This window comes from Phaethon aethereus (genome assembly GCF_964289735.1).
Source record: "Phaethon aethereus genome assembly, chromosome: 11".
Lineage (NCBI taxonomy): Eukaryota > Metazoa > Chordata > Aves > Phaethontiformes > Phaethontidae > Phaethon > Phaethon aethereus.
The window spans coordinates 20556579-20579382 of NC_138587.1; the positions used below are offsets into that span (position 1 = coordinate 20556579).

Here is a 22804-nt window from a genome sequence, read left to right on the forward strand (position 1 = left end):
TAAGCGCTGCAATACCCTGTATCTTCTGTGCATATAATTTTTTAGGTGTCTCAGATCAGTGTTTATTTAGTTCTGTTGAAGATGCTGAGCTATAGGGCTTTGTTGTTATGAATGTGAAATTGAGGATGTGTTTTATGCAGAAGCTCTTTGCCCAGCTTTACCAGAAATAGGTTGTTATTAATGCTTAATTCCTACATCAATTTATAATGATAGCTTTATTGAAAAACCATCAGGTACAAGCATACCTGTTGTCTGTTAGCAGAGATGTATTAAGACACGTTACGGTTCTTGTCCAAGTTGCTGAAGAGATGTAGAAATGGGAAGCAAACTGTTGAGAAAATACTTCCCCCCCCCTCCCCCCCCGCCCTTCACCTTATGAAGTCCAATTCTGTTAGGGAAGAAGAAGAAGGAAATAGGAAAAAATAGCATTTCTACCAGCTGACTAAGCAATTTTCAAGTTGTTAATTTGTGTTCATGTAAATCTTTCTCCTCAGGTTTCCTGGCATTGCTCTTAAAGGCAAGAAGTATAAACCACTCTTTGAATATTTTATTCAGGTAAGATGGAACAAGTTTGGTGTTCAATACAGGATACAAAGATAAAAGTAAAAACAGTTTTCAGTATTGTGTATTTATATTTTAAAAATCTTGCATCCTGGTAACAAACCCCATCTTGTATTAAAGTAGTTCTAAATCCAAGTGAAATGCTGAAAACCAGAAGGTTGACTCTTTTTTTTTCTGTATTTTTTCCCTTATTTTTTAAATACACCGAGAGTAAGAATTCAGTGATAAATAGTAGTTCTGCTTTAGATAGCAGAAAAACTCCCAATACACATTAATAAATACGCCATATTCACTCAACTTTTCATCGGCTGAGCTTCTGCTGTCTGCCTATTAAGTCCACAAATTTTGTATTCACAGGAGAATGACTTTGTGGATAACAGTCGCAGATGTGTAGTGTTTTCCATTGAAGAGTTAAAAGCCTTTGCTAAAATAACTACAGATATATCTGGCTTTTATGGATGTCCTCCTGTGCGGCATTTAAGTGCTGCGTAAGTCTAGTGTAGTTAATCGCTCTGCAGGTGATAATAGAATATAAAGCAATAAGAGAGGGGGTAGAGTATTTATGTATTTTTAAAAAATTCTGATGGAAAATGGATTAAATTTTTCAAAGAGTTGAAGTGGATTACAGTACTGCTGGACAAGCAGCTGTTAACTTGTGTGAGGGATTTGGTCGTTTGTGAGTACCATCTGTTCTGAATCATGTGCTGAAGCTGGCAAAGGTGAGAAAACCTCTGTAGGGAGCATGACCTGTTATTTCTAGAGAAAGGTCAAACAATAGCTGAATCTGGAAAACAGGACTGCAGGTGTAGAGGTTTCGAATGGATACATTTTCTGAGTCATGCTGTACTTCTAAGGAGCAGACAGGCAGATACTGCTTTGGTTTGGGTTTTGTGTTGTTTTTAGAATGGATTTGTTATCTCAAAATATCCCTCTTCAGAACAAGCCAAACCTAATATTTTGTAACATATTTGGTTCAGCTGTGGCTGCAATTTTTTTATTACTACTTTTGCATTAAGGAATAGAAAATATATCTTTATTTTTCATTATTTATATACTGAACACACTGCAAATTGTCAGATATTTTCTTGTCAATTTTTTCCCCTTTTTTTTCTTTTTTTACTGACCACCTTCTCATTCTCTGGAAGAAATAAAGAAAATGTATTGCTATAAACGCAAACTTTTTTTTTAATTAGAAGGTACAGTGGACGTACAAAAATGCAAGGACACTTCTGTATATAGAATCTCTGTAGCTTTCTTGGTCATAGCCTCACTTACAGGAGTATATTGATTTGTAGTCTGTTAAGCACAGAACTGTGTGAAGATCCGTGACTGGAAGAGTAATTGACTATAAGGCTTTCTGGAGAGGTCGTAGGTTTAATAACAATTGCCACTGTTTAAATGTAGTATACAGCCTGGGTGTCTCAGCTATGGGAAATGACTAAATAATGTTAGGAATGTCCCATTTTAGTTTGTCTCGTTTATTTTTGATGCAGTTCTTGACTCTTATGGGTGGTCAGTGGCTTTTCCATGTTCTTAAGAATTCTCTTTTGCTGTATATTTGAAAAACATATTTTTGTGTTGCAGTGCAAAGATAAAGGTGCCTTTGCTGTGGTAGTAGACAGTTACGTGAAGGAGGAGGAAGGCACAGGTGTTGTACATCAGGCCCCCTATTTTGGTGCTGTGAGTATGAACTACATATCTGTTCTGTTATGTTAATTTTGTTCCAACACACATTGCTTGGATTTCCAGCTACTGGGGACCGTCTGTCAGGGTGACTATGATATTAAATAATCCTCCCATTTCCTACTTAAAAATGTAAGAATCCAATGTAGCATTGTATTCGAGTGAGTTCTTGCACTCACGAGTGCCCTTTGTGTGCTAGACTGGAGATTTTAGGTGTCTCTAGATTTAGTTACTGCTGTGGTATGTGAAGTGAACTCATGACTGTATCTTCTGGGTGTCATTGATCTTAGCTTTTCTCAAAGTCTAAATTTACAGCTTTGAGAAGAAATGATCTGTTACACTGATAGTCAAAACTGGCTTTGCTAAGTGATAATTTTGGATCGTAATAGCAGTTCTGCTCAGCACACTGCCCCTCTTCAGTGTTTCAGTTTCATTACTCATTGGGCTTTTAGAGAATGAAAAAAATGCTTTGACTGCTTTTGTACTGACACTTTATCCTCAGTGTAAAAGGATTTTGTTGCTCTCCATTCTTTTTTTCTTATTGTCCTTTGCTTTAGTCTATTCTTCTGAAGGTTAAGAGGGATAATTTTTCATGGATTTCATCATTTCAGTTTTTAGACACATGAATTAAATGCAGTAGTTTAGACTCATTGTCCTTTTTGTATAGTGCCCTGTCTTCAGCCATTATCCAAAGATGCCCTCAAAAAACTTGCAATAGAGCTGCCAACGCGCAGCAGCTAGTAATCCCTGGACCACAAGCTATATCATCATTTCCAGAAACTGTTGGCATTAGTAATAGGCCTCTTTGTATTCATATGAAATATTCCATTCTTTTTCGGTCTTTTTTTTTTTTTTTTTCTGAAGGGTGTGTCCATTGTGGCAGTGTTTCCCTTGTCAAGAGGAACATCGATAGGAACAGATGTCCCAGCTGTGAATTGAGAAAATCAGACTGGGCTGGATGTTGTTAGTTAATAAAGAAATTCATGGTGACTGGCAAAGTGTCTTAAGGAGCCTGAAGCCTATCACACTACTTGCACCTCAGAGACTCCCCTGTAGCTGAATCTTGTAAGGACTTGACTGAGGGGAGAGGAAGCAGACTTGGTTTTGAGGCAGGAGCTCTTGCTGTAGGAGCTGGAGTAAAGGATGAGAATAGGCTACTAATAGAGAAGGAGCTCTGGAAGAAACTTTCCTTTGGCTGCTGTATTGTTTTGTTGTGTATTTGCACAATACAGTTCAATTGTTGGAAACAGCTTGTTGGAAAGCCTGACTGGCCAGTTAGAGTGAGGATTATCTGCCCTTTTTTATTTGATTTTGTTATAAGCCCACAGAGATTTGTGTAAACACAGAGGAAAAAAATCTTTTGTCTCTCTCTCCTGGGAAGTTCAGCAATTATCTTTAAAGCCATTTTAAAAAAAAGAGACTATCAGTTAAATGCATTGCAAACAAAAAAATGCATGAAATATTTGTGTGAGGAAAAAAGTACACTAACATCACAAACAAAACTTTGCACTCATTAGTTAAGGAGCAGCTTGACTTTATAATGCATGATACATAGACGAGAGTCAACTGGGTATGCTACCTTTAGAAGGAAATCACATACTATATGTTGCACTTAATGCAACTACCTTGTTCTTTTGGGGTGTGTGTAGTTCACTTTTGACAGCCCCCTCATTATTCTTGTTCAGAAAGGCTCACAAAGGGTTCTGGTTTAGGTTCAGAAATTCATCATTGTACAGTAGGCTCTGGCATTAAATGTTTGTCTTTAAGTAGAGAAGCTGAGATTAAAGAAGGGGGATAACTCATGATTTGTAGGCAGGACTGTCTTCCGAATTAATGGGCTTCTCTGTGAATTCCTTTACTGTTGTGTTGAAGGTGAACAGGAAAGAGGGAAGGGGTAAGTGGAGCAGGAGGCAAGGGTTGTTGGAGAATAAAAAGAGCTCAGTCCTTCACAGAAAGTGTTGTCTTGTCTCTATGCCTTCTCCTCAATATAAATATGTCCCTTTGATAACTAGGGAAAGAAAGTAAGGTGGTGTTTTTCTTTAAATTCTACTTACTGATATGTATTCTGTATTGCTGATAGCTTAGGAACGTATCCTTCTCCAACAAAATTTAACAGTAAAAATTCACCTTCATTTAGCTCTAGGATTTGCAGCTTCATTGTCTTGTGTGATGCTTTTGCCAAATACAAGCTGCCACACAACATCAGAGCACTCTGTTATTTCAGTTCAAAAGAAATCAAAATTAAAGCTCAGAGAACAAGACAAACCTGTATTAAAAACTCTGTAAACTCATTGTACCTCCAGATTAACATGACACTAAAATTCATCTGCTCAGGCGTTTTGTCATATGTAGATACATCTACAGGCAACTTAAAGATTTAGTAACAGTTTAATTTGCATACAGGACCTATACTTCTAGGGCCTGCTCAGACTGAGTCACAGAAGTTTCATAAATATGTTACTGTTGCACTTTCTTTTCAGTAAGTTGCAAAAGTATATTTGATTTCTTGTTAAGAGGTGCTGAACGCGAATCTTTTGACTTCATGTTTTTGTTGTTGGTTGGTTTTGCTTTTTTTAAATTTCAGATAGAAAAGCTTTGAGTTCTCATCAATGAGCTGTTCAATAGCTTCTGCTTCATTAATTTTTGTGTATTGTTTTTAACTTTTATTTGTAATCTTTCGAGAGACCTAATTGTGGCAGGGGTACCAAAGTGAGCACTGTGACTTTCCTCCTGGAAAGAATTGAAATTTGTCTTAGCTTTCCAGTGGAGCTTAGCATTTGTGAATTTCCGTATGTGCCTGAATATATTCTTGGGTTGTGGTTACTGAAGCAAATCTTCATTACATCAAATGGCAGGTCAGTCTGAAAGGCTTTTACATTCAAGTTCTTCAAAAGAAAGGAACTAACTGTAGAAAACCAAAATAGCAAAGCCCTTTGTATATCATTGGCTGCATCAGCGATGCAAATGGAACTGAACCACCTCTTGACCTAGGTCCTGTGAAGTGGAAGGTTTGTTATTATGTTTTCGCTAGGTTGTGAGCATGCCAAGCTTTGTAGTCTTTTCTGGCTGCTGCTTCAAAGCCTTTTACAATTCACTGCCAAATCAGGGTTGACATTAGTTCTGTCATCTGGCCTATATTTTAAACACTGCAGTCTGCTTTCTGTATCTCAGCAATAATAGCTGACGAAAGGTCAACTGAGAATGGGCTTATCTCAGTTACTCTATTGACTGAAGAAGCTGGCTGACCAAGTGGAGGCTGAATAATCGTGATGGCTGTCCGCAGCTGCTGAAGAGTAGAAAGAGACTATGGTCTAGAGTACATGAGTGCTGTAGCTGAAGTGGTTTTTTGTTTCTACATGTAAAGCCCTGGTACATGAAGTAGCCAACTTCACTGTTGCTATGGATGAGTTTCATCTTTGTAAAGTACACTGTGGATCAATAGGCAACATCTGCCAGATCTGTCTTGAGGGAGCTGGTAACTACAGGGAGTAGTGAGTAGGGTTGGAGGTGCAGGATGAGGACTACAGAAAGAATCTGGAAACCCTGCTGTGTCATTCCAAAGTTGGCTCGCCTATGTTGGTTGTATCTAGGAAAGGAGAATTCAGCTAACTGTGGAGCACTTGCTTATTTACACATTTGCTTCTGGTGTGGTCTTCTTGGTCAAGGTGGACAAATTGCTTTAGAATGCAACTCCTATGAAATGGCTGCTGTATTTTACTAAAGGTGAATGAGCTCTAAGCATAGAGGAGGCTAACAGTTCAACTCGGCCAGTTTTGGTGGGCAGGGTCACTGCAGGTTGTGTTTCACACTACACAAAAATTCAGTTTTTGTTTCTGAAGTTTGTGGTTCTCTCCATTTCATCAGAGCAGCAATACAGAAATTGCCAAGACTCAAAAGGTAACCTGACTTGATGCAGGCTTAGACAGGGTCTTGCTCTTTGAGGAAAATGAAGGGATTCTGTCAGTGTGCTGAGAGTGAATGATCTGCAGCTGTCCCCTTCTTCATTCCCCTTCCACCCTCGCTAATACTTTCTCACCTTAGGGCAAGAAAGTGAACTGGAGTGATAATTGGTTATGATACGGATTTGCTTTGACTTGAGTTGAAATTAAAATCTGAACTTTCCTGTTCCCCTAATAATTTTGTTTTGCTCCATTGTTGTTTGTTTATGTACTTGAAAATTCGTCTGAAGTGACGCTATTTTCTTTAAGGTTTTTCTCCCCCAACCCCCCCACCCCTTAGTGCTACAGGAAATTAAAAATTTAAATGGAGGCTGGCCAGGAAAATAAACTATGATGTTGTACATATGTGGTGCTTGGTCAGTGGTGTTGCCTACAGGCCAACAAAGGTTGAGAAATACAGATCTAAAGGCTTTGGATCATTAAGACATTCAGAAAATGGGATTTCTTATGTGGAGTTCCAGAATTAGATTAAAACAACCTGCCTTCTGAAAAATGCCATGTGGGTTTGTGTGTTAAACAGACACAAGTCTCTGGCTAGTACAAGAGCATGACATAGTGGTTGTCAGTTCCTTTACTATGCAATAGTAGCCTGAAGCTGTTGACTACATGCATGTATGTACATACGCACATGAAATGTGTGTATGCATATGCACGGAAGCACATGCACATATGCCCTCTGCTAGGTGAGAGAAAATATGTAGGTTCTGAAGAAATGCTAACTTCTGTGATGAATGAAATCCTGTAAAATACATCTTTTCCTATGCGTATTTGGGATTAGTGAAGGCTGAGTATTTTGCTGTTCTTGTCCAGTCATCGCCTTTTCTATTTAATATTCAATTTCTTTTCCCAGGAATGGATATTTTAACCAGTATTTTGTATTTCTATAACTTGGCACTTGTCTCTCTTCGTAGGATGATTACCGAGTCTGCATGGATTTTAATATTATTCAGAAAGATTCTGTGCCTGTTTGTCCTGTTGATGCATCAGGCTGCTTCACAGCAGAAGTGACTGACTTTGCTGGACAGTATGTGAAGGTTGGTGGTTTTGGAGAAAGTAAATTACTACTTTCATGATAAATTTCATATACGGTAGAAGTGTTCTTTTCTTTCCTTAAGTGGCTTTGTCTTCAATGTGTCTTTGGTATCTGGAAAAAACAGAATGTGTTTTAGCATTTGCAACCATGTTAAAATATCTGAAAAATAAAGAATATGAAATATAAATAAAACTGTGCAGGTAGTAGTGAAAGGGAAGAGCAGTATCTCCTCTTTGCATCTTCTGCAGAAAGAGTCCCACTTTTTCTTTGTTTCTTATGGAAATGTTACGCATGCAGTCTCTAGGCAAGTGCGCAGAGGCCTCCCTTACCTCTGGATGACTTCTGAATTCACAGATGTCATCATTAAGTTTATACCAGCCAGTTAGTGTAACACAAATTGTTAGAGGAGAGAAATCCAGTCATTTTCCCCACTTTTGGGATGTGTTGCAATGTGAATTTACTTGCCAGTAGATGCAAGAGAATCCATGTAACAGGAACCCGCAAGAGCTCCAGATTGCTTCAGACACAAATCCATAGAAAGGAGTGCCTTGTTAATTCTGTGTGCTAAGAAAGCAAATCGTTTTTAGTCTGTTTCCTGCTGCTACAGTTTGATAGCAAAGCATGTTCCTGTAAACGTGATTTACTTGAAAAAGAGACTTAAAAATCTTGTATTGCATTGACCTCAAACTGCTACTATTGCTTCCTGCTATATATTAAGACAAATAAGAGAACACTGGAGACTACATGTTTAGCTTCTTGCTGGTAGGGATCTGAACTTAAGGCTCTTGGAAAATATTCTTAGGATGCTGAATTCTTAGCTTAAGAATATTGCTGTATTGTAAATCTTTGTTGTTTTATTCTTAATGTCATGTTGACACTTGTTTGTTCAGTAGACTGTCTTCGATTATTAATATACAAATTCCACTTTCAGCTTAGAATGGAACTCCTGTTTAGTTAGTAAGGTATTATAAAACATGCTTCAACTTTTGTAACTGTAGTTACAGAATTCTCTAATTCCTCACGTTAGAGGAATGTGTTGTAGTAGGGAAGTCTAAGTATTAAATAAGAAGCACTACATGGCTCCCTGCCCCCAAAATCAGAAGACTCAACAAAAGACTTAAGATACTAAATAATGAGTTCTGGCTTGTATTAGTGATACAGAAAGTTTGAATTTTGTACACAGCTAAGTGTATGTGGAAACAGAGTTGAGGGTAAAAAGAGACTGATACCAGGATTTGGAGAGCAAATAACTTTCCAAATCTAGTGTTTTACAGTGCCTCTGCAGCAAATGCATAAGTTGTATAGAAGCTTTTTGGATTTTTTGTGTGTGTAAATGCTGGATTATTTGTAGAGGTTTTCATAATTTGGATATTGGAGACAAAGCCTGTAGTAGCTTACTGAAATAGTGAAATTTTGTATTCCAAGGAAAATTTCTTGTTCTGTCTTTTTAGGATGCAGATAAGAACATCATTAAATTACTGAAAGAGAAAGGCAGACTGATTCACAGCAGTAGTTTTAAGCACAGCTATCCTTTCTGCTGGAGGTAAGGAGAGAAGCGCATATGGCTTTAAGATTCAGGGTTCTAACTGAGTAGTTCTTCAGGTTTGCCTCATTTTTCCCCTCCCTTGTCTTACATAATTTTTTTAACAAGACTACAAGTAACACGATCAAGAATATTGAATTCAGAGAGCTCCCATTTTGGTTTAGTAATCAAGTAAATTAATTTTTTTCCCCATAAATCTGATGAATTTAAATGCAGTGCTGAAATTTTTTTCTATTATCATTTTACAGTTGTGTTTTTGTAGTTTGCATTTCTTATTCTTCAGTGCTGCATGTACTACTGCTAACTACCTTTTGAAGATGGTTAGAATATGTCTAAAAAAGCTTATTTTCTAAGCAACTAAGTATTGAGTAGTGGAAAAGGATATTTTGGTACCCTTTGAATTGTATCCAAATAAGTATATTGCAGAATGTCTTTAAATGTTTGTGTTCAAACTTTCCCTGTTTTGGGAAAACTGGCTATATTATAGCTGTTGTTATAGTTACTACTTTTTAACTATGTAAAATGACTTCTTTCTGTGGAGTCTGGTAGAGCCCAGTTGCTTATAATGTGGAAATCTCTGTTGTTGATTACAATCAAAGTTAGCATTTATCCACTGCAGTGAGTACTAAGTGTAATACATAAAAATATGTTTTTCTGCTCAGTCATTCCTGGATGGATTTCACAAACAATGGTTATGTCTCTGATCAGAAATAGCAGTTGACATGCTTATAATATCTATGGGGACTTGGTAGGAATGTTTGGTTTTGTCAACTGGAAATTCAAGATTAGCTCTGGAATGTCAGGTGGGTGGTTCAGCACAGTGGCCTGTCACGAATCTTCCTTCTCAGATGGGGAATTTTGCAGAGGTTGAAGGATGACTCCATGTGCAAGTCTCCATGGGCCTTCAGTATAGTAAACTAATGTAAGAAGTTGTGGTTATGAGAAATACAGACTAGGCAAATTTAATCTAGAAATGAAGCGTGTTTTTATTAGTGTCCTCTCTGGTTTTGAATGTATACAATTGCTATTGCAAAATTGAGGGAGAAAAAAAAAATCACTGAACGATGTAAAATTAAGAAAAAAAAAAGAAACTTCAGTAACCTTTTAGTAGGAATATTGTATTAAACTGTTTTATTACAAGTGAAGACACACTTAAAAAAAACCAAACTAATTCCGTATCTGAATTTCTTGAACATTTTAAGTCATATCTGATGCATACAGCACCTGTACTGAATTAACTGTGATAAAAGCATTTCTGTCTGTCTAGCTTTAATGCTACTGGGTGAAATGTTTTATCGGTGTGCATTTATCTTTGATCTGTAGCAAGGATAACCTTTACTTGCTCTTGAAGAGCATGATTGGTTTGTTTCTAACAACTACCTAGAAAAAGAAAGGGAATTACTCTTCAAGTGTTATGTCCTTGATGATTTGGGACAGTTTGAAAAATGGCAGCCCAAAACCAAGCAAAACTTGTGTTTTTCTTAATGTAGAAATTCAGATGTACAGTCATAGCCGCCTGAGACAAACCAGTAATGTAGAAATGCTCATTCTGTAGAACATACTTAATCCTGCCACTCTGTTGACATTTTTGTTGATTGATGATAAGTTGCAAGCAGCACCTAGCAGCAAATTATCTGGTGGGAAGAACAGAATAATGGATTTTACTTGAAAAGCTCATTTCACTGCCATCAGAAATCAAACCATAATTGGAATATGCTAAAAGTAGAAGAGTAGTTCTTAACTTTGAACATAGTTATAAGTTATTTTGATTAATGTACGAAAACTTTGAAATCAGACTCTTCTACTTAATGTACTATTGTTCGTGCTTCTCCCTGAAACCAGGTGGTTGTTGAATCCTCGGTATGTTGAGTTTTTCGCTCTTTTTACATATCATCAAATTAGGGTCCTTCTTTACTTTTTCTCATTGTTGTGATATGTAGTAATTTTCTGTCAACTAAACTTTCAAATCTGAGAGAGGAAGACAGTAACAACTTGGTAAGTACGCAGTAGATAATTTTCACTTAGAATTCCCCTTCACTGGAATTGCTGAAAATGGAGATCATTGTTCAAAAATGCTCTATGTACATGTGAGATCCTGAGGGTCTATATGGTCTAGGTTGCTATTTCAGAGCTGTTAAATTGCTAAGGTAACAAGCATGACAGCTGAAGTATCCATTGCAGCTACTGCATGCCTTTCTATTAAGAAGCAATATTGGGAAGCTCTATCATTGACAGATACAGAGCTTTGTCTTTTTCAAGCCAGTGGAAGCAAAGACAAACATCTTTCATATCCTAAATTATGAGAAAATGGAATGGGAATAAGATCACAATAACTTATTTTAAACAGCTGAGCAGTCCAAAACAGGTATGAGAGAACTATTGGGAGTGTGTAGTGTCCACAGAGAATGGTCTTTCCAATCTTTATCTCTTCAACTATAAAGATTGTATTTCAGAGAATGCTAATTTGGTGGCACTGCTAAGGAACAGGCAATTTGCTCAGGTGCTTTGATTCCTGTGCTACAATTCTAAAGGATGTATTTGTAAGGGGAGTAAAAAAACATTCAGTTGAGACAGAGAGGAATGTTCAGGCAGGAATTTTGTAAACATCAGTGTCTGATTTAAAGTCTGTCTGGGTGGTTTTCCCTTGTCTTGTATTGATGGAAAACACAACCCAGTAATGGGTATTTCTCGTTTGATTCTACAGCAAAGAATTGAATCTGGTTTCCTCAACCTTCTCACCAGTCACAAGGGGCAGAAATGTGTAAGACGTTATGTTGGGCACACTTTCAGTATATTGTTCTCTTTCTGTCTCCTGCTGAGGCACTGCTTGGCAGTACAGCTAGCAAAAGAAAATACTCAAGGAAACTGTGCTGTCTCCCCTTTCTTACTACCTTCATGTAGGTGGAAACAGTGCTCAGTGGGTGCTTTGGAAACGGTTATCAAGTATTATAAACTTACAGTGTTAGGTTGAAAGCCTGGGAAATGGTCACGGCTTCATCTGCTTGTCTCTTTTTCATAGATCCTTTGTGTCTGAAGCTACTTTTGCACTAAAGCTTGTCTTTAGTCAGCCTCATCTATCACCTCTTTACTCCTGATAGAGATTGGGTACCAGTTTATTGTTCCAGCATCTTTTTGCAGTATGTTAAGACCATGTGAAAACTGTTATTATCAGTTTTTTTTCTTCTTGTTTCCAGTAACTAAAGATCTTGTATGTGATGGGAATTCATCATTCTCCAGCGCATCTGAACAAGATGCTCAGTGATCTAGGGTACATTGTAGCTTGAAGAATACTTTCTTTTTTACTGTGATCTTGCTGCTGTGCGAGCAGCTGTTCCCTCTTTTAGGTGTTAGGACTTAAATTTGAGAAGCAGAACATCCTAGCTTAGTACCTCTGCTTTTAATAGCTAGAACGCTTACTGCATTATTATTAATCTGAGCTCTTAACTTTTCATGTAAGGTTATAGGTACTTTAACTCTTAAAAGATACAGATTGAAATGTACAGCTTATAGCTAAAAGGAAGTATCTTCTGAGAGATAATATTAAGAGAAGCTATGTGGTTTTTATTGTTGAGCTTTATGCAATGTGAGTTTTTAAGGTTTGGACAACTTTTGCTGTGGGTTTTCTTTTCTTCTGTTGGTCAGGCAGGTGTGCCTTTAGGAAGAGCGTCCATAGCAGCAATTTCAACTTACATCATAATCTCCGGTAGTTTATACATTTCAAACAAATCCTTGCTATGGATAGAAGTAAAATGAATTAAACCTTTAAGATGGGTCATTTACAATAATGACTGCATGTAGGAGATAACAGTAGTTTCTCAAGGTCTTTGCTTGCAAATTATTGTTGAGCAAGTGTATTTCCAAGTTCTGAGGCAAAGTGACTTAAACAAAAGTAATATTTTATGAAATATTTTGTGGGGTCGATTGATACTAAGGGAGAATGAGCTTCTTGTCCCAGTGTTGTTGAAGCTGCTCTGTACCCATAGACAGGTTCCATCCCATAGGGCTCAGTCTCCCTTTTCAAGTTGGAATAATGGTATGGATGTGAAGGATTAGAAATGCCTGAACCCTCTTATAATGACTTCTACCTGCTGTTTGATCACTGGATCCTTTAGAAGGACGTATGCTACTTGAACAGTCAAGGCTTTAAGCAGTTGTATTATGGAACTGACAAGAGACTGGGTTGAGAGACAATGCAGTCAGATGCTTTGAGATACTAATTTCACTAGGGAATTTAGGGAATTTATCAGCCTGTACTCTCTGCCCTATAGTGTTACTGTTTCTAAGCAATCCCAAGTTCTGAAACTGCTGCTGTCCCTCATGGGTTTTGTTTCATTGAATGTTGAAGTAAGAAATATATTAAGATGTCTTTATATCTTCTTACTTTTATATGCTTGTCTGGATCTCTTTCTTTCCTTCTCTTCCTGGAATGGGACATTCTTTTAATTAACCCTGGGTACTGTTACCGCATCTTTATGATTTATTACTATTCTTTTAAATGCAAATAGTAAAAACTTAGCATAATGTTTTCTTGCTTTTCAAGTTCATATACACATTAAAAAAACAGAATGAGCTCACATGGAAGTCTTAAATATGACTCATTTTAATAGGTACAGAAGTTTGTATCGTTGTACTGTGTAAGAACATAAATTTCAAATTCAAGGATCATTTGAATGGTCTCATGATTTCTCTTGCTATACAAATTCCTTAAATTGCTGGGCTCGAAGGCTAAAATCTCTTTTTTAAAGAATTTGTTTTTAAATTAGTAGCTCACATATGTGTAACAGTTGGTGTAATTTAAAAACCAAAACCCAGGCTTTGTAACGGTAGCAATATTTCGGGAACAATGAATTCAGTCTGTGGGAAGGGGACTGTTGTGTACAAAAATACATTTTTAAAGAGTAATTTAAAAATAATGTAGCACTGAAAACGTTTTTGTTTGATTTGCTCCCTTCCCCATCACCTTGCCTCTACAGGTCAGATACTCCATTGATATACAAAGCTGTGCCAAGCTGGTTTGTAAGAGTGGAGCACATGGTGGAGAAGCTACTGGAGAATAATGCCCAATGCTACTGGTAATGTCTCCTGCATTTTTTTAATTTTCTTTTTTTTTTTTTTTAACCTGGGGGTGTGTGTGTAGCGGTGTGTGTGTGCATGTGCTAGAACTTTACAAAGCTCTATTTCACTGTTAGTGTGCTAACTTAATTTCGTATTTCCATTCTGTACTTCTGAACCAGTGTTACTGGAATGGGGCTGGTAACCAGTTTTAAATAGTGTTTTTTCTCAGGTTTCACAAATGTGCCTCAAACTGGTACAACAATGGGATAGTCTTCCTGGCATAAACAAATGTAACCTTCTTAATTGCATATCAGCCCAGTGCTTGAATGCATTTGCGCACTATTCCTTTCTCGTGTCAAAGGCATTCTTTCCTTATGTGAAATCCCAATGAGAAATACATTTTAGGGTGCAAGTAGGGTTGAATACATACTAATAATTTACAGTGAAATACATTACAGGATCATTAAAAGTATCCTCATGTCATGTTATATGATTCTAAGAAATTCAGCATGAGAGAAACCGCAAAGGAAAATCAACCTGCGGAATCAAAGAAGTGCACAGTTAAACCTCCCAAAAGGGCCCACTAGAGAGAAGAATTTAGGCAGCTAAACTGTGGGTATTTATTGTTCCAAATTAAACTAATTTATAGATAATTTTTTTCATTACATCTAGTTACTACCGATAAGGTTGGTACTTTGTCACAGGTGCATTTGAAAGGGAAAAAAACCAACCAACCAACCAAGACACACATGCCCCAACTCTCCCTCTCCGTAAAAGCCCACAAGAAAACCCCAACCCAGCTGCCCTAATGTGTGTAATAGTTGTAAGTAAACTCTGTTTCAGCTGTTTAAATAAAAATTTTCTACTAATGGCAAAAACTAAATCTTTATATGTATATAGGGAATGTTGAAAATACTTGTGTGAAATTTACATAGAAAACAACAGATAAGTTTTAGATAATTTAAATGCACTATTAAATTAGCAGTAAAAGGGAACTATTGGCAATAGTAGCCATTTTGAGAGTTAATCGTGGGTTTATGGTGTATTAGTAACTAAAGGACTCCATCTTTTCCACCTCCATAATCTTTACTTTTATTTTCTTCTCCTCTCACAAAGAACTTGTGCCTGGGAAGTTTGAGACCAGGTAGGGAAAATGTGGCAGTTACAGCTGCATTCAGTTGTACTGTGTGCCATTTCAGTTGTTGTTTAGCCTTTCCATACGAGGACTGCAGGAAAGGTGGGATTCCACCACTGTGTGCCTCTGCTCAGCAACTGAAATGACGTTGAAGGTGACTCAACTTTCAGTGAACAATTACAGCTTATGGTGCGTTTTTTCATGGACAGTAGTTAGCAATTAAGTTCTCTCTTAAGTTCTCTGAGCAGCTTTTGCATAACTGCTTACGTGGTATGAGCTCTGTAAATATTGAAATGTGTGGGAAAAGTTAGTGATCCACGATACAGACTGTCCAAAAATGCTGCAGTGTTGTCTTGCTAATAAGCACATGCCCAGTCTGGATATGTAAGAAGATTTTATCGATTAGTAAGTGTTGCTTTCTGTTTTCCATAACAGAACATACTGTGATCCTTCTTTTGGGGAAAAATAAGCTGGAGAGGGGGTGAAAGTGTTTGTTCTTAGCTTTAATTAGCTTTCTCAAGATGCTTTTACTGTTTTGATGACTGACAGTAGACCTGCATACTTAATTTTCACATAAACATAAGAAAAATGTAATGATCCTATTAAGGAAGTGTTTGAACAGTTGAGATAGCAGTTTCTTCTTGAAGCTCTGCTGCTGGAAGAGCAAAACTAAGTGACCTCCACTCATCCAGGAGACATTAGTAAGAATTAGTAAACAGTTTGAACCCTACTCATCTATATATTTGGGTTTTAAGTGGTGCTTTTTGTAAGTGAGTAGTGGGGATACAAGGGGACCCAAATGTGAGAGCTGCTGTTGCAAAGTTGGGTGGGAAGAGCAGGTAATTATATTAATTTGCAATATTCAACATGCTTGGAATTAAAGTAACTGCTTGTCCTTGAGGCAATTCTTGAGTCTCAGCATAATTCTGTTATTGAATATAAAACTGATTCCTCAGGACTTCTCTCAAAACAGTATGGTCTTAAAGATTTTGAGAATCTTTTTGTAGGGAATATGGCTACAAGTAGAGATGTACTATCACTAAATGATTAATAAAATAATAATATGTATTTCCAGTAGGTGATTTCATCATTACTAATTCAAATATTTGATGGCTTTTGTTACATAAAGGTGGCTTTTAAAATCTAACTTTTTAAAAGAAAAAGGCATTACTTTTAAAGTTTTCTTTCTATGTTCTCCACTGATGTCATTTTTTTTGGGGTGTAGCTTCTTAATTAGGCGTTGACAGTGCTAGCCTTCTTCACTTTTCATTTATTTAAATTTTGGGACTCCATTCTTCCCAAAACCTACTTTTTTGCTTTTGAAGAGACTTGATCTTTGAAAGTGTCACAGGAATAATACCTAGCTTTTTAAAAATGTATTTTTGGACTCTCTGGGGCTTCAGCATGTCCTGAAAATGAGAAAATTTGGGATAAATGCTTTTCAGACTGTATTAACCTTTGCAAAATGAGTTTGCATTGCCTTTTTTTTTTTTTGTTCCTATAAATGACTGATAGGTATATTGTCCCTTAAGAATAGCTGCACTCTTTATAGATATCCTTTTTGATGAAATAGATTAAACATAGTTGGATAAACTTTGCAACCTGATTGCATTTCTAATTAGTTTTTTTAATGAATTAGCCTACTGATAAAGCCATAGTTATTCAAAATTTCTTAAAGCCAGCAAGTGTATCTTCATTTTTCAAAATGAATTTAACTATAGCTTTCAAGAATGATTGCATGAGTAATATGCCAGCATTTTTGTAAAATCTGAAACCACAAAAAGCCTCTCTTCTTTCTCCCAACCTTATTCTGATCAGAGTGGAAAGTAACTTGTGCTGGATGTTACTGAAATGCAGAATTGGAACAGTATTAAAGAGGCTGTGTTTTGGTCTTTAATCCAAGATCCCTTAATGAATGTTCTCTTTAGCACACAACTGGCAGAAGAGATTATTTAAAAAAAAAAAAAAAAGGTATCTTGTATTTCATATTCAGACAAGCTACTACTGTGGTACTTGAGTGAGAGGGGCAAATTTGGCTGCTGTACCATTCGGGGCTGTCAGACCTTGGTTTCCTGTTACTTCGATACTGATGCAGCGCTGAAGCCGGGTCCCTGGTGTAAGTGGTCTGGATTTCAGCCTTAATTGCTGTAACTATCGTCTTACGGAATGATTTGTTGAAGGAGCGTTTCCTGCGTAACTACAGGCAAGCAACTAAACTGTGCCACCTCAGATTACGTTGTATGATATAGGACTAGTTCCTGTCATCACAGAGTTCAAAGTTGGTATAAATTACAAATGTCTAAGTTGTTGTAAAAAGTAAATTAGTACAATTTATACTTAAGTTTCTAAACTGTTGTAGCTCTCACTTCTCGCAGCATATGTAGTATTTTTATACTTGCAGGTCAACAGAAAAGGTTCTGTAGACTGTGTGGATTGTATTTAATTATCAGCTTTGAACTGTTTTTTAAATTATTTTTATTTTTTTTAAAAAACACCTCACTTTAAGTTCTACTTCAGTAATTCCTGAATGTTTTACCTCTAACTGTAGACAAGTTTCTAGTGTTAGAGACTATTGCGCAGTTGTGACGTTGTTTACGTAAGGTGTACAGCGCTTGGTATAGTGGAAAAATGAGCATCAGTGGAAGGAAAGCAGTAAGAGGTGGAAGACAGTAAGGGACTTCAAAGAAGCCAAGCCTTTTGTTCTTGCATCTTCTTGGCACGGAAGAATTCAAGCATTGTAATAAAGAGCTTGATGTATAGGTCTGTAGTTGAAGGTATCCTTTTTTTGACTTTCATCACTTAAACTGTTAGTTCTTATTGAAAATACCACACAGAACACATCTAATAGGCCTTTTTGCTAGAAGTGAATTTCCTGGTTTACTAGGTGTGAATTTTGCACACATTTCCTGCTGTTCCTGTATGAGCACTGGTAAGACCAAGTGTTTTCACATGCGTCAAACACATTAATCTTCTGAGTAGCTTTTGATCTTGGTCTTTCTAATGTTTGTCCAGCCGCTGCCTTTGCTGAACAGCAAATTGTCTCTCACTTTCTGATATGTGTGATTTGATCACAAATTTTGCCTATCTTGTACCATAAACCCTAAGGCTTGTAGGGGGAACAGAAGTTGGGCTGTAGAGCCCATCTGCAATAGAAAGCTACCGTTTGTTCTACTAAGCTTCTAAATTTTGTGCAGATGAGAAATCTGAGTCTGTAGCAGGGGCAACAGAATTTTAAGTCGTAACAGAATTGTGACATAATGGAGGAAAATCAGTTCCTGAGTCCCTTGTTTTCCTCCTTTTACTTTTTTTAAAGATGTCTCAGGATATTTTCTTTCCTGGTTTGTTAGCATTAACAAATACATTTACCTGAACAGTTTTAAATGTGTGTGTGGGAGCATTTCCCCCCCTTTTTTTTTCTTTAATATGACCATGCAATTGTAACTTCTTGAATCATCGATCACGTTTTTCTTAAGAAATGTGAACAGAAATTGGGACTGTTAGCGATTGTGATGTCTATAGCAGTCACTAGATGGCAACATTTCCCGAGGAAAAATTCAAACTAGTGTTACTGCCTACAGTAGGAGGTCAAAAAAAATATTGCTGCAGGGTTAGCCTTGTGTTTGTCTAATTTAGAGCAGCGTAAGTCAGAAGATTTTATTACTGGCTGTTGTCAGACATAGTTGAGGATTAGAAGTGAATTTTGAGGCTTGTTCCACTTGATTTTAATGGGTTGTGTTCTGCTGTGTCCTAATTTTGCTGTTTCCTCTCAAAGCCTCTTGAGCAGAGATTGCTGGTTATGCCATGAATACAGCAGGTATCTTTCAGTCCTGGTGAATGGTCATCAAAAGCTTGTTGTTTGGTCCAAGTAATGCCTTACTAAATAAAGACTCCAAATGTCAGTTCACTAAGCAATTATAGTATCCTGTTCCTGGGCAGCTGGTAAATCTAGCTGCATGTTCAGTATGTTGAATGTCTGCCACTGTTATAGGAACACAAACATACTTATATATACAAATTGAGATGAATCCTAAGTGATAATGCCATATAACAGTACTTTGTAACTATGATTGTTAGAAAATTCCAAAGGAAACTATGCAGAAAGAAGAAAAATGAAAACTTGATTTCTCACTGGCTTCAGGATGCAGGAATTTTTGCCATCATTGATAAAAATAAGACTTTTAATAGCAATTAGCATGGTGTCTGGGTCATACGAATAAAGTATAGCAGGATGTTTATTTAATATGGGTGTATCACAAAATTGAAGGTTGTGGCTTCACTTAATCTTGACTTGTCAAGCAGCTGTACACTGCTGATGGTGGGATTATGATGCAGTCTGCAGCAGCATTGCAGTCTCACGCTTAAGTGTTTGTTGCTATGGGAACCAGGATAAAAGAGTGAAGAAAACATTGCTATATCAAAATGATTGAAAGCACTATTTGTTTAGCAAATGTAACCTGCATATAAGCAGAAAATTCTCTTGCACCAGTGGAGGCAACACAAACTCTTGTGGGGTATGTGGTTGTGCACCATTCTAACAAGCTTTCATGAATTGAAGAGGAGAAAGTCTGCTGCAGTGGAAATTCTGCGTGCTTTGCAAACTGCTGACCTTTCCTCTCTTCTTCTTTCCTCCCTCCAGCCTCTTCCGATGGTTAATTAAGTCTATGATATAGATTGGTGCTAATTAAAGTGTCAAAAGGGCATGAATAGTTGCTTATTTTATCTCCTTGAATTAAAAACCATTAAAAATCAATTTGAGGGCATGTCGAAGGAGCCTTGTTATTAGAGTAAATTAACATAATGGAATTTAAGACTTCGTTTTCTAAGGTTTGGTCAATGTTTAAAAAGAAAAGCAAATTCTACACCTAAACCAAAAACCAACTGCTATGCTATGAATTTAAATAAATCCATACATATTTACTTAAATGACATAAGATAACTACTTAATCACCTTTGGTTTTGCTATTACAACTCAGCTATCTTCTGGAAGAATGACTTTCTCCTTTCCAGACAGATAAGTGATTCCTGACTTCAGGTGTCACATAAGAAGTTACCAGCTCGTCAAATGAAAGGATGGATCTGGGACCATCTTCTCGGAACCAAAAGTATTAGATGCTGTGTGCCCATCTGGTATTAGATTTCCTAATTTGCACTACTTAAGGTAGTGTTTTGTTTATCAGCTTTATGGTCTAATTCTTATGGGACTGTTTTTGAAATAACTCAGAAGCTAAGATCTTCCTTCAGTTAGTAATTATAAAGTAAATCTTACCCAATACATAAAGTTGGTGTGGTTTCTTTCAAAGAACATCATGAAGAAAATTAGCTCAAGAGAAGAATGAAGAAGAGCCAGACGGATTAGTATATCTTTATGTAACATCTTAAACAGCTTTTAATGGTAAATTGATGATAAAACACATGAGGCTTCTGCTGTGGCAGTATTTGACAGCTGTTTATTTCAGTGGTGATATTTGTGTTTATAATAGAGAAGAGGGACAGTACTGCTTTGAAACAGAGTTCCTGTATTCTGTGACTAGGGCAAGGTGAGCCAACTCATGGAGTCATGCAGAGCACAGCTGAGCTTTGAAATGGAATAAGAAGTTGAATTCAGTATTTGCAATTGTGTTATAAGAACAAGAGAGATACTTCAAAATATATGTACAGAAAAGGAACGGGTGTCTTAACCCTTTTAATGAGTTTCCTTCTGGATTATGTAATAATTCAGATATTTTTATTTGCTTTTTTTACATCCTGTACATTTGTCTTCTGGAGGCGAGTCAGAAAGCAAATATACTAATTTTAGTTGCTGCTGTTCCTAGGGTATTAATTGGTGACAAGAAGTCACTGGATCAGCAGCCATGGTAACTTACTGTTACTGCACCCATTCGTGCTCTGGGATTGACCCACTTTGCTTGTGTGACTGGGATGCTGAGTAGTACATAGACTGTGAAGGCAAAGAAAACAGTTTCTGTTGTGATAAGCTAGTAAGTGTTGTGAAAGGACTGGATTTTGTTTTGCTCTTTATGTTTTTTTTTTTTCCTTGGAATTTTTATTTTAGACACTAAGAAAAAGAATAGTTACCAAGAAAGGATGTGGGAGTTGACTGTGCAGAGGACTTAGCAATGCACAAATTTAGCAAAACCCCAAATCTGTTTAAAAAATAGGAACAAACAGTCAAAAATGGACATAAAAATTTGGAGCAAATTAATAATTTTCATCATCTCTAACTTACTGCGGTCCCAACTTGATGTTGGGAGAGTAAGAGAGAAATTAGTGTTCAAACGGATTGAAACTGATGTACGTTCATTTGAAATATTTCTAAATGGATAAATCAATATTCATTCCTTTGTGTCATGAAGTTCAGTTCCCTGAACTTTTTAACTGCTGAAATGTCTGCATCCTGAAGTTTTAGTGTGCTATCCTGGGTGCCAAGAAAGTAGAAATAGCTCTTATCCCACGCTATTCTATGCGCATGAATCAAGAGCTTCATGACCTGCTGAGACAGCAGTCTCTATACCCTTGCTAAATGTTTCAGAAAGAACTATGAAATCCTCTCTGTGTCGTTGTGCAGAGAAATTTGAAGGTCAAAACCAACACAAATTGTAGGCCAGCTGGAAAATAAAAAAAGTGTTTCTAACAGCATAGCTTTAGGAACTGCAGCAGGATTGTGTTAGAGAAGTCGCTGCTTTGATTTGTGGAACTATTTGATGCTGGAGCTTGACCTTTTCCGAGATCTGAATCTGTTCAGTGCCATTAGCAGTGGGTTGCTGTCAACAGGCTGTAGCACTAGTCACCTTGCTTGTCATACCCAACTGCAAATTCAGTGGTCACCATCATAAAACTGAAATTTGTGCTTTCAAGCTAAGGGGGTTTGTGAGAGATACTTGATTAAACATGAAAAGCATGTGTATTGGTATATGGGAAAGGGCTTTTTTTCATATATCTCAGTGTTGTAAAATAGGAATATTTATGTGGGCAGTCTTGCTTTTGTTTTTGTCTTTTTATTCTTTTTAAAGCTTCTAAACATCCATGCTGTGAGGACAGTTCTGATGCACAGAGGTCAGTGTTCGTACTCTGGCAAATTGTGCCGCCGATAACTTTCATGGGACTGTTTCAGCTGTTGGGTTTAGGCAAGCGGTGTTTAACAGAGCCCAGAATTTCCTGAAAGCTAAGGACCAGCATCAGTAGTGATTCATGGTTTTATCGTGGTATTATCAAAATCACAATTCTTTTTGCAATGTGCTTGGGAATACAGATGGAAAAATTAACTGGGAATTATGAGGAAGACTGTGGGCTGATAGATTAAACACCACGTAGTGTAGTCTCAGGGTGAGGCCAAGTTTCTTCAGTTACTGCATGGGAGAGAAGGGAGCAGAAATCACCTGAGGGCAGCATTCCTCAGGCTGCCCTCACTCTCCTTAATTGAGTAAAATAAATAATCTTTCTGCAAAGGTAAGAAATGATTACTTTGTGTAGAATGAAGAGTGAAAAATGCTTCCTAAACTAATAATGTATAGCTGTGGCAGGATGTTACCTGTATTAAAATTTGCCAAGAAAAGTACCAAGAGAATATCTAAGGGAAGAGGATTAAAAAGACGCAGAAAAATCCATATAGAAACACTAACCCAGAGTTGGTGTAACATAATGATCAGGTGCTAGCAACAACATTGTTGAGAATACTTGGTTTTGTCTTCCCAGCCTAGTGAAATACTTAAATAGAAGGTACCTCTGATTTTTTTCTCTTTTTCTTTTTTTTTAATGATATGTAGGTAAATCAGAAATGTCAGACTGAGATATCTGTAGCTAAATCTAGTGAGACTAAATTAAATGAAACAGGCTCC

General features: G+C 37.0%; 1 protein-coding gene across 1 annotated transcript in view; it reads left to right on the top strand.

Annotated features, from left to right (window-relative positions):
• The window catches only part of IARS1 (isoleucyl-tRNA synthetase 1), a gene marked incomplete at both ends in the record, with an annotated part of 102965 nt that overhangs the window by 19986 nt on the left and 60175 nt on the right, over positions 1 to 22804 (top strand). The window contains 5 exons of the mRNA XM_082004513.1: positions 495 to 555; positions 2146 to 2241; positions 7115 to 7237; positions 8688 to 8779; positions 13753 to 13851. Coding sequence (XP_081860639.1) covers positions 495 to 555; positions 2146 to 2241; positions 7115 to 7237; positions 8688 to 8779; positions 13753 to 13851 — 471 coding nt within the window. The remainder of the gene's footprint in view (positions 1 to 494; positions 556 to 2145; positions 2242 to 7114; positions 7238 to 8687; positions 8780 to 13752; positions 13852 to 22804) is intronic.